This window comes from Schistocerca serialis, chromosome 2 (genome assembly GCF_023864345.2).
Source record: "Schistocerca serialis cubense isolate TAMUIC-IGC-003099 chromosome 2, iqSchSeri2.2, whole genome shotgun sequence".
Taxonomy (NCBI): domain Eukaryota; kingdom Metazoa; phylum Arthropoda; class Insecta; order Orthoptera; family Acrididae; genus Schistocerca; species Schistocerca serialis.
Genome location: NC_064639.1, coordinates 954,858,223 through 954,876,022, shown reverse-complemented (window position 1 = coordinate 954,876,022; position 17,800 = coordinate 954,858,223). Strand labels below are relative to the sequence as shown.

General features: G+C 40.9%; 1 protein-coding gene and 1 non-coding gene across 2 annotated transcripts in view; both read left to right on the top strand.

Moving 5' to 3' along the window:
- The window catches only part of LOC126456541 (uncharacterized), a 185,935-nt gene that overhangs the window by 155,849 nt on the left and 12,286 nt on the right, over positions 1-17,800 (top strand). Inside the window, exon 5 of the mRNA XM_050092289.1 lies at positions 11,110-11,251. Within this exon, the coding sequence (XP_049948246.1) occupies positions 11,110-11,251 (142 nt within the window). The remainder of the gene's footprint in view (positions 1-11,109; positions 11,252-17,800) is intronic.
- On the top strand, positions 14,574-14,648 carry Trnas-uga (transfer RNA serine (anticodon UGA)). Its single transcript has one exon. It is a non-coding gene; the product is annotated as a tRNA-Ser (tRNA).

Genomic DNA, 17,800 nt, shown 5'->3' with positions numbered 1-17,800 from the left:
GTTTGACTTTAAGTGTTTTTATTTTATTTAATCACTGAAGAAGATCACTCTAATTGAAATCGACGTACAATAATTAGAAACAGTTCCAAAATTACACGACCAGTGCTCAACTTTTCTAAGGAAATCCATCCCTCTTTTTTTTTTTTAAAAAAAAAAAGAAAAGAAAAGAAAAAAGAAAAAAAGAGGCTATCAAAGATAGAATTTGCAAATAATACTACCAGTCATGAAACTTGGAAAGTATTCAAATAATAATCCCAATATTATGAAAAGGATAGCTCGGTTGCTATTCACCATATAGCAGAGATGTTGAGTCGCTGATAGGCACAACAAAAAGATTGTCAAACAAGTATGCTTTTGGCTAAAAAGGCCTTCATTGGAATTAGACAACATACCACAAACACAACTCATACACACATGACCACAGTCTCTGACTTCCAAGGCCAGAGTCTGGCCTCGGCAGCCAAAGACTGTGGCCTTATGTGTACGAGTTGTGTTTGTGTGAGTGTATGTGTGTATGTTGTTTAATTCTGATTACAGCCTTTTTGGCTGAAAGATTACTTGTTTGACTGTATTTTTGTTCACCTATCTGCGACTCAGAATTTCAGCTATACGGTGAATAGCAACCTATCCTCTCCATAATTTTGTCATTATGCCATCATGGATTTTCCATTGTCAAATAACAATCAACTGCTTCGTCCCTGTGTATCAGAAATACTCCAGTAAGAACAGTCATACAGTGATTAAACTGGTCGATAGTATCAAATAGACTTTTGGTGGATGGTATCAAATAGACTGTTCATCCAAACACAATTTGGGTTTTGTAGAGGAAATGTTACTTTAGATAGTTTAACATTATTATATGCAGATATAACTACAGACTGGAAAAAAGGAAACAAAGTGACAGCATTGTTCTCAGATGTCACTGGGGCCTGTGATCATGTACTGGTACCAATCTTACTACAAAAACTGACGTCATTAGGTCTTCCAGAGACTTTCAGTTTTGGAATACGTTCATTGCATCATAAAAACCCCATTATTGTTTATAACTTATACGAGAGACTTATAAATGTTATTTCAGCCACCATCATACTGCAGTGTGTGGATAATGTCTGCATTTATGCTAGAGGCAACTGGGATTAGAAACATTGTGTACCCTATCCGTGATCAACCTATGTCCTATATCTTACCATGGGTGCTAATGCTTATATGCATGTCTGAGTCTGCCTTTTTTGTGAAAGGCTGTTCCATTGCAGTTTCCTTATCATTTCTGTGATATTACTTGTTCTTCTGTACTATCCCATTAACTGTTTGGCTGCCTTCCATTGGTACTTGTTCTGTCTCCTTAGACAGGTGTCTTTGCGGGGGATCCCATATTCCTGTCATGTACTCCAGTTGGTGTCTTCCATGTGATGTATAGGCATCCTTCTTTGTATTCTTACTCTCACACTTCAGCACCCTCATTAACGTGTGCAGAGACATATATACCTTGTTTATTGTCTTCCTGCAGACAGGAACAGGTTCCAAAACAAATCCCCAAAAATGGAGATAACCAATGCCTTTTAATTTGTGCAATTATGGCAATGTCCAGACAACACAACACATAGTCATGCCCAAACTGCCTCAAGTAGTGCAGCCTCATAGACCCCATTCAGCAACTCCTAATGCAGGTGTGGACTAAACTAGTCTGACTAATCTGTTCTGTTTTGTACATACATACTCGCCTTTTTCCTGTTGTTTGTTGTAAGTGTATTTGTCTTCTGTATTCCTATAACTTGTACTCTTTTTTTAATTTGTAATTTGGTGCTTCTGATATAAATTAGAGAAGTTGTAAATGTAAAAGACTACTCAGCTCTATTTTGCCTGTGTAATTTATGGATGTTTTGAAGCAGAGTTTGCAAGTATCAGACTGATGCATGCACTGCCATCTGTTACAAGTGTTAGAGGCAGCTTGTGTCATGTTTTGATGTACTGATACAAGACCTTTGATAGCATGTGTGACTTGTCTTGCTGTTGTAAGAAGACTGACCAGTGCACAAGGAACAACAAACCACATGATAACTGATTCCTTGGTTGAACTGGATCATCACGCACAATAATCTATCTATGCTAGTGTAAACATTTTACTAGTATACCAGTAACATATTATTAAGGAATCATATGCCATTGAGTGCTCAAAAATAATTTTATGATAGTGAATCCCTCCAAATATTCAGTGGTCTTTAACTTTCTGCCAAAATCGTGTTTGCTTCTATCTTGTACCTGTTCTAGTGAATGACTAGTTCCAGAATAGGTGCAGCTGAACACTTCCAACCATTCAAAACAATGTTGGAAACCACATCAATAAGGTGCTTACTGAAGGCCATGTCCCATGTGATAACTACTTAGTGTTTGCTTGTGGCTTTACTGTGGATTTATTTGAACATCTCTTTTCAATTGTGGAGTAGCCGTGTATCAGTATGTAGTTGTTGGTGTGTACCAAAAAATGGTGTGGTTTGTTTCTTACTGAAGAAGGGTGCAATATCAATAGCTGAGTTACAGTGTCCAGTTTCTTATTTGTATATTTATCAACTGCTCAACACTTCCTCTGCATAGCAAGTGATTTTCTTTGCTCATGCCGTTGTTTGTATTTCACTCAAGATTGTCCATTATCATATTAAAATGTACTCTTTTTGTCAAGCTATAATGCAAAATGTCATATTTGTTTGAGATTTTGTTTGCTCCCATTTCTGCTAATGAGTTTGACTGTACTATTTGAATAAGTTGATTTAAATTAATGTAGCTCTCATTTATTGATAAATAGACAGTGTCTTATTATCTTAAGGAAATATAGCACCTCTAAGTTGCCATAATGGATAAGAATATCCATTTCTGAATACCAAGTGAGGTGGCGCAGTCGTTAGCACACTGGACTCACATTCGGGAGAATGACGGTTCAAACCCGCATCCGACCATCCTGATTTAGGTTTTCTGTGATTTCCCTAAATTGCTTCAAGCAAACGCCAGGATGGTTTCTTTGAAAGTGCATGGCCGACTTCTTTCCCCATCCTTTCCTAATCCGATGGGACCGATGACCTCCCCCAAATCAACAAACCAAACAACATTTCTGAATGACACTTTCATTCAACAGTGGAGTGTGCACTATTCTGAAAACTTCCTGTCTGTTAAAACTGTGTGTCAGACTTGAACTTAAATTGGTAAGGGTCATTCTTCTCAGTCTAGCATTGTTTTAATGTGTTGGGAAGTTTCACATTCCGTATACCTTCCATATACTTCTATGTGCACAGATTGTACTTTCAATTACAAGAATGAAGGCTAATTACATGCAAAGTTTTAAAACAGGAATACTCATTTTTATCAACCTGACTTTAAGACAAGGAATATGTCTGTCAAAGGGCAGTTTATGATGAAAAACAGACAGCTATTTCAAGTAAAGACTACGCCTAGAAGTAGATACAGGACTTAGACATGCATAGTGATATAAAGTATAATGGAAATGCCTCATCATTTACGCAACTGACAGCTGTCATTAGAAAACAAACACACACACACACACACACACGAGATCCACATAAATTATCATTGGTTATCCAAAATGGAACACCACATTAATTGCTAATCAGACAACTCCATTAAATTTTTGTGCTGGTATTTCATCTGGAATTTTATATTCAAAGTAAATGACAAATATTGTTGTTGTTTTGGTCTTCAGCTCAAAGACAGATTTGATTTAGCTCTCCACAATCAGCTATCTTCTTCATCTCTACATAAGTACTGCAGCCTACTTCCATGAGGTCCTGATTACTGCATTCATGCCTTGGTCTCCTCTACAATTTTTCCCTTCTATTGCCAAATTGACAATTCCTTGATGCCTCACAATGAGTTCTATTACTATGTTATCGGGAAACCTCAAACTCTATATTTCTCCTCCTCAACCTCCATTTCTAAACTTCTCTTTGGTTTCCTTTACTGATTGCTCAGTGTGTAGAATGAATAACATGAGAGACAAGCGACAACCCCTCTCAGTCACTTCTCATCTGCTGCTTGCCTTTTGTGTTCTTTGACTGCAGTCTATTTTCTGTACAATTTATAAATAACCTTTAAATCCCTGTATTTATCCCATATAGATTTAGAATTTTGAAGAGTATATTCTAGTCAGCATTATCATTGCTTTTTTAAAATCTACAAATTCTGCAAATGCAGTGTCTGTGTTGTTAACAAGAAGATGGAGTGTTCATTCGAACACACATGCACATCTGAAGGAACAGGCTCTGCAGCAGCTACAGCCATTATGAAATACATGAAATGTATTTGCAGTTGCAAGTGTGAATGACCATCATCTGTATAAGGGAAAGATGACAGCAAAAATTTGTGACACATCGGGACTCAAACCCGGATTTCCAATTTTTTCACAGCCAGACTCAAACTTCCATATGTTGTCATTCCTGCATCACAACCTACACTCCTGGAAATGGAAAAAAGAACACATTGACACCGGTGTGTCAGACCCACCATACTTGCTCCGGACACTGCGAGAGGGCTGTACAAGCAATGATCACACGCACGGCACAGTGGACACACCAGGAACCGCGGTGTTGGCCGTCGAATGGCGCTAGCTGCACAGCATTTGTGCACCGCCGCCGTCAGTGTCAGCCAGTTTGCCGTGGCATACGGAGCTCCATCGCAGTCTTTAACACTGGTAGCATGCCGCGACAGCGTGGACGTGAACCGTATGTGCAGTTGACGGACTTTGAGCGAGGGCGTATAGTGGGCATGCGGGAGGCCGGGTGGACGTACCGCCGAATTGCTCAACACATGGGGCGTGAGGTCTCCACAGTACATCGATGTTGTCGCCAGTGGTCGGCGGAAGGTGCACGTGCCCGTCGACCTGGGACCGGACCGCAGTGACGCACGGATGCACGCCAAGACCGTAGGATCCTACGCAGTGCCGTAGGGGACCGCACTGCCACTTCCCAGCAAGTTAGGGACACTGTTGCTCCTGGGGTATCGGCGAGGACCATTCGCAACCGTCTCCATGAAGCTGGGCTATGGTCCCGCACACCGTTAGGCCGTCTTCCGTTCACGCCCCAACATCGTGCAGCCCGCCTCCAGTGGTGTCGCGACAGGCGTGAATGGAGGGACGAATGGAGACGTGTCGTCTTCAGCGATGAGAGTTGCTTCTGCCTTGGTGCCAATAATGGTCGTATGCGTGTTTGGCGCCGTGCAGGTGAGCGCCACAATCAGGACTGCATACGACCGAGGCACACAGGGCCAACACCCGGCATCATGGTGTGGGGAGCGATCTCCTACACTGGCCGTACACCACTGGTGATCGTCGAGGGGACACTGAATAGTGCACGGTACATCCAAACCATCATCGAACCCATCGTTCTACCATTCCTAGACCGGCAAGGGAACTTGCTGTTCCAACAGGACAATGCACGTCCGCATGTATCCCGTGCCACCCAACGTGCTCTAGAAGGTGTACGTCAACTACCCTGGCCAGCAATATCTCCGGATCTGTCCCCCATTGAGCATGTTTGGGACTGGATGAAGCGTCGTCTCACGCGGTCTGCACGTCCAGCACGAACGCTGGTCCAACTGAGGCGCCAGGTGGAAATGGCATGGCAAGCCGTTCCACAGGACTACATCCTGCATCTCTACAATCGTCTCCATGGGAGAATAGCAGCCTGCATTGCTGCGAAAGGTGGATATACACTGTACTAGTGCCGACATTGTGCATGTTCTGTTGCCTGTGTCTATGTGCCTGTGGTTCTGTCAGTGTGATCATGTGATGTATCTGACCCCAGGAATGTGTCAATAAAGTTTCCCCTTCCTGGGACAATGAATTCACGGTGTTCTTATTTCAATTTCCAGGAGTGTATATACTCATACACACATTATGTAATACCCTCATGGGGGGATGTTTTAATTGACAGACGCTGCCAGGTATCGGCAGATAAATATGATATTGCAGGGCTTGTGTTGTTAAGAAGAACAAGGCAGTGTTCCTTTGGGCATGTATACATGTTCGAAGGAAAATTGCATCATTCTTCTTAGTGCATGCGTGTCCAAAGGAACAATGCATTGTTCTTCTTAACAACACTGGCACTACAACATCATAATTATCTGCCGATACCAGGCAGCGACTTCGAATCAAAATGTCCCCCTCCTGTACGAGAATTACATAATGTGTGTACGAGTACAAGTTGTGATGCAGGAACAGTGACATATGGAAGTTTGTGTCTAGCCATAAGTTGTAAATGGATACCCAAAGCAGTTAAGGCGACTCCTTATGTAAAGCAGGAAATCTGAGTTTGAGTCCTAGTCTGTCAAAAATTTTCATTGTCATCATTCCCCTATACAGCTGATGGTTGTTTGCATTCATAACTGCAAATACATTTCACATATTTCTAGTTGCCACGGTGCCGGTTTTCTAGGACTTGCACGCATGTCCAGTGGAGCATTGAATTGTCCTAGTTAACAACATGGCACTGCAACACTGTATTCATCAGCCAGTACTAGGCAGCAACTTTAAATTAAAATTTTCTCCTCTGTACAGCTTTACTGTATGGTTAAATGATGATGGCGTCCTCTTGGGTAAAATATTCTGGAGGTAAAATAGTCCCCCATTCGGATCTCCGGGCGGAGATTACTCAGGAGGTCGTCGTTATCAGGAGGAAGAAAACTGGCGTTCTACGGATCGGAGCGTGGAATGTCAGATCCCTTAATCGGGCAGGTAGGTTAGAAAATTTAAAAAAGGAAATGGATAGGTTAAAGTTGGACATAGTGGGAATTAGTGAAGTTCGGTGGCAGGAGGAACAAGACTTTTGGTCAGGTGAATACAGTGTTATAAATACAAAATCAAATAGGGGTAATGCAGGAGTAGGTTTAATAATGAATAAAAAAATAGGAGTGCGGGTAAGCTACTATAAACAGCATAGTGAACACGTTATTGTGGCCAAGATAGACACGAAGCCCATGCCTAATACAGTAGTACAAGTTTATATGCCAACTAGCTCTGCAGATGATGAAGAAATTGATGAAATGTATGATGAGATAAAAGAAATTATTCAGGTAGTGAAGGGAGACGAAAATTTAATAGTCATGAGTGACTGGAATTCGAGAGTAGGAAAAGGAGAGAGAAGGAAACATAGTAAGTGAATACAGATTGGGGGTAAGAAATGAAAGAGGAAGCCGTCTGGTAGAATTTTGTACTGAGCATAACTTAATCATAGCTAACACTGGGTACAAGAATCACAAGAGAAGGTAGTATACATGGAAGAATCCTGGAGATACTAGAAGGTATCAGATAGATTATATAATGGTAAGACAGAGATTTAGGAACCAGGTTTTAAATTGTAAGACATTTCCAGGGGCAGATGTGGACTCGGACCACAATCTATTGGTTATGAACTGTAGATTAAAACTGAAGAAACTGCAAAAAGGTGGGGATTTAAGGAGATGGGACATGGATAAACTGAAAGAACCAGAGGTTGTACAGAGTTTCACGGAGAGCATAAGGGAACAATTGACAGGAATGGGGGAAAGAAATACAGTAGAAGAAGAATGGGTAGCTCTAAGGGATTAAGTAGTGAAGGCAGCAGAGGATCAAGTAGGTAAAAAGATGAGGGCTAGTTGAAATCATTGGGTAACAGAAGAAATGTTGAATTTAATTGATGAAAGGAGAAAATATAAAAATGCATTAAATGAAGCATGCAAAAAGGAATACAAACGTCTCAAAAATAAGATCGACAGGAAGTGCAAAATGGCTAAGCAGGGATGGCTAGAGGACAAATGTAAGGATATAGAGGCTTATCTCACTAGGGGTAAGATAAATACTGCCTATAGGAAAATTAAAGAGACCTTTGGAGAGAAGAGAACCACTTGTATGAATATCAAGAGCTTAGATGGAAACCCAGTTCTAAGCAAAGAAGGGAAAGCAGAAAGGTGGAAGGAGTATATAGAGGGGCTATACAAGGGCGATGTACTTGAGGACAATGTTATGGAAATGGAAGAGGATGTAGATGAAGATGAAATGGGAGATACGATACTGCGTGAAGAGTTTGACAGGGCACTGAAAGACCTTAGCCAAAACAAGGCCCCGGGAGTAGACAACATTCCATTAGAACTACTGACGGCCTTGGGAGAGCCAGTCCTGACAAAAATCTACCATCTGGTGAGCAAGATGTGTGAGACAGGCGAAATACCCTCCGACTTCAAGAAGAATATAATAATTCCAATCCCAAAGAAATCAGGTGTTGACAGATGTGAAAATTACTGAACTATCAGTTTAATAAGTCACAGCTGCAAAATACTAACACAAATTCTTTACAGACGAATTGAAAAACTGGTAGAAGCGGACCTCGGGGAAGATCAGTTTGGATTCCGTAGAAATATTGGAACACGTGAGGCAATACTGACCTTACGACTTACCTTAGAAGAAAGATTAAGGAAAGGCAAACCTACGTTTCTAAGGCAAACCTACGTTTCTAGCATTTGTAGACTTAGAGAAAGCTTTTGACAATGTTGACTTGGAATACTCTCTTTCAAATTCTAAAGGTACCTGGGATAAAATACAAGGAGCGAAAGGCTATTTACATTTTTTACAGAAACCAGATGGCAGTTATAAGAGTTGAGGGGCATGAAAGGGAAGCAGTGGTTGGGAAGGGAGTGAGACAGGGTTATAGCCTCTCCCTGATGTTATTCAATCTGTATACTGAGCAAGCAGTAAAGGAAACAAAAGAAAAATTTGGAGTAGGAATTAAAATCCATGGAGAAGAAATAAAAACTTTGAGGTTCACCAATGACATTGTAATTCTGTCAGAGACAGCAAAGGACTTGGAAGAGCAGTTGAATGGAATGGACAGTGTCTTGAAAGGAGGATATAAGATGAACATCAGCAAAAGCAAAACAAGGATAATGGAACATAGTCGAATTAAGTCGGGTGATGCTGAGGGAATTAGATTAGGAAATAAGACACTTGAAGTAGTAAAGGAGTTTTGCTATTTGGGGAGCAAAATAACTGATGATGTTCGAAGTAGAGAAGATATAAAATGTAGACTGGGAATGGCAAGGAAAGCATTTCTGAAGGAAAGAAATTTGTTAACATTGAGTATAAATTTAAGTGTCAGGAAGTCGTTTCTGAAAGTATTTGTATGGAGTGTAGCCATGTATGGAAGTGAAACATGGACGATAAATAGTTTGGACAAGAAGAGAATAGAAGCTTTCAAAGTGTTGTGGTACAGAAGAATGCTGAAGATTAGATGGATAGATCACATAACTAATGAGGAAGTACTGAATAGAAATGGGGAGAAGAGAAATTTATGGCACAACTTGGCTAGAAGAAGGGATTGGTTGGTAGGACATGTCCTGAGGCATCAAGGGATCACAAATTTAGCATTGGAGGGCAGCGTGGAGGGTAAAAAATCGTAGAGGGAGACCAAGAGATGAATACACTAAGCAGATTCAGAAGCATGTAGGTTGCGGTAAGTACTGGAAGATGAAGACGCTTGCATAGGATAGGGTAGCATGGAGAGCTGCCTCAAACCAGTCTCAGGACTGATGACCACAACAACAACACCTCAGACAGGAACTGCATAATGTGTTTATAAGTATAGGTTGTGTCATGGGAACAGTTACATGTGGAAGTTTGGGTCTGGCTGTGAGTCGTGCACAGATATCCTGATCTGTTAAGTGAAATGCACACATAAAGTGGGAAATTCATGTTCAATTCCTGGTCTGGCAAGAGTTTTCATTGTCGTCATTCCTTTCTACAGCTGGTCGTTATTCATATTTGCAACTATGAATTAAGTAAAACCCCATTTTTACGTAACTGCATTTTACATTTACCCACTTTTGATTTTCATTTTTGTCGGTTCCAACAGAAGTACTGTCATCTCAGTACAATGCTTTCCTATCATTAACGATTGTGTGTTACAACATTTCCTGCATTTTAAGTTTTCTTTGACATCACAAACTTAAACATTGATTTTCATACAGATTTTGGCTAAAAGTGCATCATATTCCTGCTCAAAGTCAGCCTTTGAATGAAGCAGAAAATGCAGACTATCTGCAGAGTTATTGACCATGTAATGTAGAATTAGTGCAGTAAGCGAGATTTTCATTGTTAGTTTGTTGGGTTATAGCAGCCTGTATTATAGGTTTGCAGTTTTTGGAAGGATGGGAAGGTATGCTGAGTCCCTGCCTTAGTGATATCCAGCAACAACCTTCCTTCTGCTAATTTTGTTGTACTGCAACAGCTTTAATTTAATTTACAGTCATTTACACAAATCAACACCCCTTTTGAAGATAGCTGTCTGTATAATGGGCTTTCACAAATTGTTTTTACTTCCGCATCAAATATTCTAAGTCGTACTAAGTGCGCAGTCCTCTGGTTGGTACGACCTGACGTCAGACATAAACATTCCTCCTCAAGATGCTTCATAACAAGACAACAATTTCCACCCTCTTTCTCTCAGGATGTCCCTGAGCCGAGTGACCTCCTCATTAGCAACAAGCTGTCATTTCATGCTTATTGTTCTCTCTTTACGAAGATTGCCAACTTAAGTGTTTTAACCAATATTGTGTTTCTAGTTTTAATTACTGTAATTTTATAATGATTATCAATAATAAGTCTCACATTATAACACAAATGTCTTTCTAATGTGGTTTCACAAAAAACTTTTGCTTCCATGTTTTATTTACACTACCAGACATGATCAGAATTAAGAGGGAAATATGCATGCATGCATGTTTGTGTGTGTGTGTCATCACTTGGCCACTGCCTTTGTGGTTGATGCTTTGTATACCGCGAAGAGAGAAGTTGAGCTACGTGCTGTTAAGAAGAAACAAAATCAATTAATTATTTCAGACTTTTTTACTAGCCAAAATTTAACAACATAAACAGAATGGCAGTAATAGTAATTTATTCCTTTTTGCTTGTTGTGTTTCCTATGCCTCCCAGTATTTTACAGTTTCCTGCATTTCTCACTTTTTTGGGTCTTTCCGCTGAAAAGTGTAAAAACAGGATCTTACAATAGCTTTCTTCAGTCTTCTTCTAAATATTATTTGTAATAATAATACTTGCATTTTTTAACAATTCTGTTGCAGCAAGTGCGTCAACTGCTTGCGCCTTGGATTGGAGTTGTGTTTGTGGGAATGATAGTGGTCGTCATTAGTTTGATTGCCTATGGTGTCACAGGTGAAGGATCAACAACCCTGTTTGTGTGTACAGGACTTGCTATACAAATCCGTGAGTACACTACCTCACAATATGCTCGTTAATGCCCTGTATGATAATTATATGTTTTTAGAGACAATCCAGACAAAAATGAAGTGGTATTGTAAATTAAATATCATGTGCTTTCAATCTCATGTTTGGTTGTGTAGTTTCAGCTATAGCACGTGGGTAGAAGTTAACTATTATTAATCAAAGTTTACTCATTAACTTAGGACTGTTCTGCCATCTTCCATCGGCATGCAGGTACAGCAAATCAGATTTCATTATTTTTCTCAATTATGCGATTATAATTCAGTGTTGCTTTAGGATGTTCTCCATTTGATCATATATAGTAATACTTTGAGTAAGGTGAAAAAGGTGTTACTAGCACCATTGTTTTGGGCTTGTAAACATAAAATGTAGGAAGGGAAAGGAAAGGGAAAAGATGGATTGGAAATTGTGACAGTTAGCCACACAGGGCCTTGTTTACCACTTCTCATGAGCAGTTGCCTTAACCTCTTTGACCGTATGGATACTGACGCAAAATGTGTTCGTAGTTGTGAATATGGACTACCATCAGCTGTATAAAGGAATGACAACAATGAAAATTTGTGCCACAATGGGACTCGAATCCAGATTTCCCGCTTATTGCTAATCTGGATTTGATCCCAGACCGGCACAAATTTTCATTGTCATCATTCCATTATAAGCTGATGGTAGTCCATATCTGTAATTGCGAATACATTTCATGTCTTTCATAATGACTGTAGTCACTGAAGTGCTTGCTCTTTCAGACATGCATGCATTGCTGAAGGAACTTTGCATTGGAATTCGGACACTGCAATATCATATGGATACTGTCCCTGACTGACTCAAATTTCCAACTTGTCAGACATTTCAATGCAGATTATTATTACTATTATTATTATTGTTGTTGTTGTTGTTGTTGTTTGATAATAAATGGATGTATCTCTAATTAGCATGTAAAATATTACACACACATGCACACTGCTGGAAAAAAATTGGAACATCGTTTTAAAGCTTTCCAATTCACTCAAGATTTATTGTTGCAACAATGCATATGGAGTACTTGAAATGATTACGTTTACAGATCAATAGCACAAGCAGTTCTGAGGTACCAGGTATCTACGCATGCTGCAACCCCCTATTAGTAAGTGATGTAGTCTCCACTGACAGCAATGCAAGCACTGATTCTGACATCCAGTCGATTGTGTGGATGGTGAATACTGTCCTGGAATACGTTATGCCACACCTGCTTGACATGTTCACATAGTTCTGTAAGAGTTGTTGGTTGGCGAGTCATATGGGTCACATCTCGCACCATCATATCCCTCACTTGCTCAATTGGAGATAGTGCTGGCCAGGGAAGTTGCTGTACTTTGCATAGCACACTGAGCTTCACAGGCAGAGTGGGGGTGAGCACTAGCCCACTGGAACAACACATCTGCTTCCTGTTGTAAGGACGAGTCTAACAAAATTCTGCACATACCAAACACTGGTTAGTGTCACCTCCAGAAATCCCAATGTTGTAACATTTAAATGCACCACAGACCATAAAGCCTATGGTGGGGCCAGTCTGTCCAGGATGAATGCACTTTATGAGACAGTGATTAACAGGGTCTATATCATATATGCAGACACCACTTGCGTGCAGGCAGTGTGTCATTCCATCTTCAAAGTAATCTGCAGATGGCATCAGTCAACCCGTGCACATTGATGCTGTGGTGTGAGTGGAAGACTGGCTAACCGTGTATGTGACCATAGTCCCACTGCTAATAACCAGTTTTCAAGAGTTCATGTTGTCATGTGTAGTCTCACAAGCTCTCTTATCTGTGCTGTGGTAGCTGTATGAACTGCGTCCGTGGCTCGTGGTCTTGCGGTAGCATTCTTGCTTCCCGCGCAGGGGGTCCCAGGTTTGATTCCCGGCGGGGTCAGGGATTTTCTCAGCCTCGTGATGACTGGATGTTGTGTGTCTTTCATCATCATTGACTTGCAAGTCGCCGAAGTGGCGTCAGCTAAAAAGGACTTGCAATTCCGGCAGTCGAACACCTCGCATGGGGTCTCCCGGCCAACAGTGCCGTATGATCATTTCATTTTTTGTATGATCTGCCACTGCTGTTCTTAAAATATGATGATCCTGGGAGGGGGGGGGGGGGGGGGGGGGCACTCTGTGCTGTGTGGACATCCAGAACCTTGTCTACATTTGTGAGAATGTTCACTAGACCAATGTTACACAACTAATGCAGAAATTCTCCAAAAGGACCATCCTGCCACTCAGGAGGCCACAATTTGACCCCTTTCAAAATCACTCGTTTGGCTATAGGAACCGTGAGTGCATCTCCGTGGCATGGTTGCCTGCGTGCTTCATATGTTTTCACCATGCTGAGCCTTCTGACCTTGAGCATTCCTTATTAATGGGTGGACACGGATGGCGCCCTGGTAATAATCCCGCTATGCTAACTGTTGGCTGACGCTGAAACCATTATCAGCACATATGCCATCCCCCATACATGTCATCATCGAGCAAGATCAATATCATTTTTCCAGGTGTTCTAATTCCCCACCCCCCCTTCCCCTCGTCCCCTCGGCAGTGTATATTGGTCTAGCCTACTTCAGTAAACTGTCAGAGACTTGAGGGGCTGTTTATTGCTGTGCTTTGATACAATTGACCTTACCAAGGCAAATCATCGCAAATGACTCGCAATATGGAATATTCAGGTGACATTTGTTTTTCTGTATCTTGTAAATATCATCCAAGGAAAGCATCTGCACAAAGTATTTTTTGGAGTGACTTATGACATTGAGGTCTCTCTGCCACATCTGAGTTGAAGTCAGCGCATTGATCAATGACTGTGACCACAACACCATATGAGCCCCAATGAATACCTCCTACAGAATTTATAAAATACAAGCAGGAACATAACCTAGCGTCATTTCAGTATGACACACACACACACACACACACACACAGTTTGGTCGTGTGTGTGTGCCAGACCGAGACTCGAACTCGGGACCCTTGCCTTTCGTGGGCAAGTGCTGTACCAACTGAGCGACCCAAGCACGGCTCACGCCCCATCATCACAGGTTTAGTTCTGCCAGTACCTTGTCTCCTACGTTCCAGACTTTACAGAAGCTCTCCTGCGAACCTTGCAGAACTAGCACTCCTGAAAGAAAGGATATTGCGGAGACATGGCTTAGCCACAGCCTGGGGAATGTTTCCAGAATGAGATTTTTCACTCTACAGTGGAGTGTGCACTGGTATGAAACTTCCTGGCAGATTAAAACTGTGTGTCGGGTCGAGACTCGAACTCGAGACCTGACGGGGTGTGAGTTGTGCTTGGGTAGCTCAGTTGGTAGAGCACTTGCCCGTGAAAGGCAAAGGTCCCGAGTTCGAGTCTCGGTCCGGCACACAGTTTTAATCTGCCAGGAAGTTTCATATCAGCGTACACTCCGCTGCAGAGTGAAAATCTCATTCTGGAAACATCCCCCAGGCTGTGGCTAAGCCATGTCTTCGCAATATCCTTTCTTTCAGAAGTGCTAGTTCTGCAAGGTTCGCAGGAGAGCTTCTGTAAAGTTTTGAAGGTAGGAGGCGGGGTACTGGCAGAACTAGAGTTGTGAGGAAGGGGTGTGAGTCGTGCTTGGCTAGCTCAGTTGGTAGAGCACTTGCCCGCGAAAGGCAAAGGTCCCGAGTTCACTCCAGCGCAGAGTGAAAATCTCATTCAGGAAAAATGTTTTTATGGTACCTGGTATGTGTGCATCCCTGAAATGACCTTGGCCATGTTTCCACGCAAACTCACTCGGTGGCAGGGCTGTGCTTTGCAAAACACTGTTTGGATTCTTGGTGCATTATTAACGGTGACACAATGAATGCTGACTGTGAGCAAAGAGTGAGCATTAGGTTATGCATTGAACTCGGGAAATCTTCTAGTGGACAATGATTAAGCAAGAATATGCATGTGAGGCACTTTTAAGAAGTAATGTTTTTGAGTTGTACAAAAAGTTTTGTGAAAGCAGAGATTCAGTGCAAGATGATCCCAGAGCTGGTCGCCCATCTACAACACACATCGATGCAAATGTGGAGCATGCAAGTCCATTATTACAAGAAAACCATCATGTAACCATGTGTATGACATCAGAAGAACTTAATTTGAATTGTAAAGTGTGCCACAACATTTTAAATGAAGATTTAGGGAAATGGAAACTTAATGCATAACTCGACCCTCACACGGTAACAGATGAACAGGAAGGGGAAAGATGAAGAATTTCTGCAGAATTACTGGATAGAGCCAGTCATGATCCTACATTTGTGTCGATGATTATTGCTGGGGATGAAAGTTGGTGCTACCAGTATGGCTGTCACACGAAGCATCAAAGTGCTAAATGGCAGAGTCTGGATCACCAACCTCGAAAAAAGGTAAAGTCAAACGATGTCCTTCAAGAACAAAGACAATGTTGATTGTATTCTTTGATAGTAAAGGATTTGTTCACCATGAGTGTTCCTCCAGGTCAAACAGTGAACCAAGCTCTTTACATTGAAGTCTTGAAATGTTTGTGACATGCAATTCAACATTACTGCCCTGACTTATTGCATTTTCAGCACTGTTTCATAGTGCATGACAATTTATCTGTTACTGAGTATCTGGTCAGACATTCTGTTATTGCCATCTCACATCCGCCATATTCACCTGACCTCTTGCATTGAGATTTTTTCTTGTTTCCACAAGTGTCAGTGGGACTGGAAGGAAAGCTTCATCAAGATATTTTAGACAACCAAAGGTCTGTGACAAATAAGCTTATAAGCATTGCAGTTGAAAATTTCCGTGCTTACTTCTCTGATCTCCATAAACATTGGCAACTGTGTATAGATCAGGAAGCCTACTTTGATTTTTAAAAAACCTGTCCTGGAACGTTTCTAACAAAGGGAGTGAAACAGACAAGTTGTTGAATTTATTTACAATATATCTTAATAATAAAGTTGTTCTTTCATCATTTCTCAATTGTGGCTATTATGAAGCCTCATATGTGTCAAGTGTGTGTGTGTGTGTGTGTGTGTGTGTGTGTGTGTGTGTGTGTCACATAAGATGTAACACCCTTTTTATTTCATGAATGGTTGCAAGTACAGAGATTAGGTTATCAGAAAATGATAATACACTAAAGAGCATGTACTTTCTGATGTTGTAAAATGTCTTACCTCTTATATTGATTGAGGTATGGAAGCAAGTACGATTTCTTAAATATAATGATAAACTTTTTTTAACGGCACCCAAAAGTGCTTGAAAGGTGAGTACTGTGATATAATGCTTGTCAATATTGAGGCTGAAACTCTTTGCAAATGAATCCAAGAAATGTATTAAATTGGAAGTTGTGGCCAGAGTTAGCTATTGTGATGTAAACACTTCCAAACAGAGCTCTCACGCAGGGCTCTGCAATTATATGCAGGAAGACGGGCCTACGCTACTAAGATAAAACATTTTCCCATATGAATAGGTACAGTGTCACTTATAATTTTTGTATACGGACCACGACATATGCTAGATTCTGGCATGTCAGATTGGGCTTAGGAAAACTCTTTCAAAGGTTGTACTTTTCCAGATTTTATGGAAACAACTACATACAGTTTCATCAGGCAGTTTTTCATTTAAATGCTGTCTGTTGCTGCTTGCTTGTCAAAACCAAAACTCAGCTACTGTATTAACATTCTTAAATATGAAAAAAATAATAGTAATACCTGATCTGTCTTTGACTGGAGATGCCTGAATGCTCCTGAAGTAAACCACCCAGTGTTAGATAAATGTATCTATAAATACTATTTGAAACTGTAATTAGATGGAGTACACTTTAAATAAACTAAACAGTTTATTCAGAATGGCTGACAACATGTCACCCACAAAATAAATACTTTTCTTACTGAAATATAGTTTTACACTTTACTTAAGTACATGCTCAAATTGTTTACCATCAACTGCAAGACATATGTGCAATTGCTATTTGAGAGATAGATGAACAGATGAAGGCCTTTGGATGATATGCCCTTTGCACACTATGGTAATTCAGTGGCGCATATCTTCTGTCATAGTTCGGACCTTCATCATAGACTTCATCTTTCAGTGCTCCCCATAGAAAGTAATCAAGAGGAGTCAAATCAAGAGACCTGGCCAGCCATTGTACTGCAGCATCCCATTGCATTCAGTGGTCACAAAACTTATATTCAATATTTGCATTGTAACTCAGAGTCACTAATCCACTGATACATCTTCTACATTGAAGCTCCAAAAAAACTGGTATAGGGATGCGTATTCAAATACAGAGTTATGTAAACAGGCAGAATATGGTGCTGTGGTCGGCAACACCTATATAAGACAACATATGTGTGGCACAGTTGTTAGATCAGTTACTGCTGTTACAATGGTAGGTTATCAAGATTTAAGTGAGTCTGAACATGGTGTTACAGTTGGCGCATGAGCAATGGTACACAGCATCTCTGAGGTAGCAATGAAGTGGGGATTTTTCTGTACGACCATTTCACGAGTGTACGGTGAATATCAGGAATCCTGTAAAACA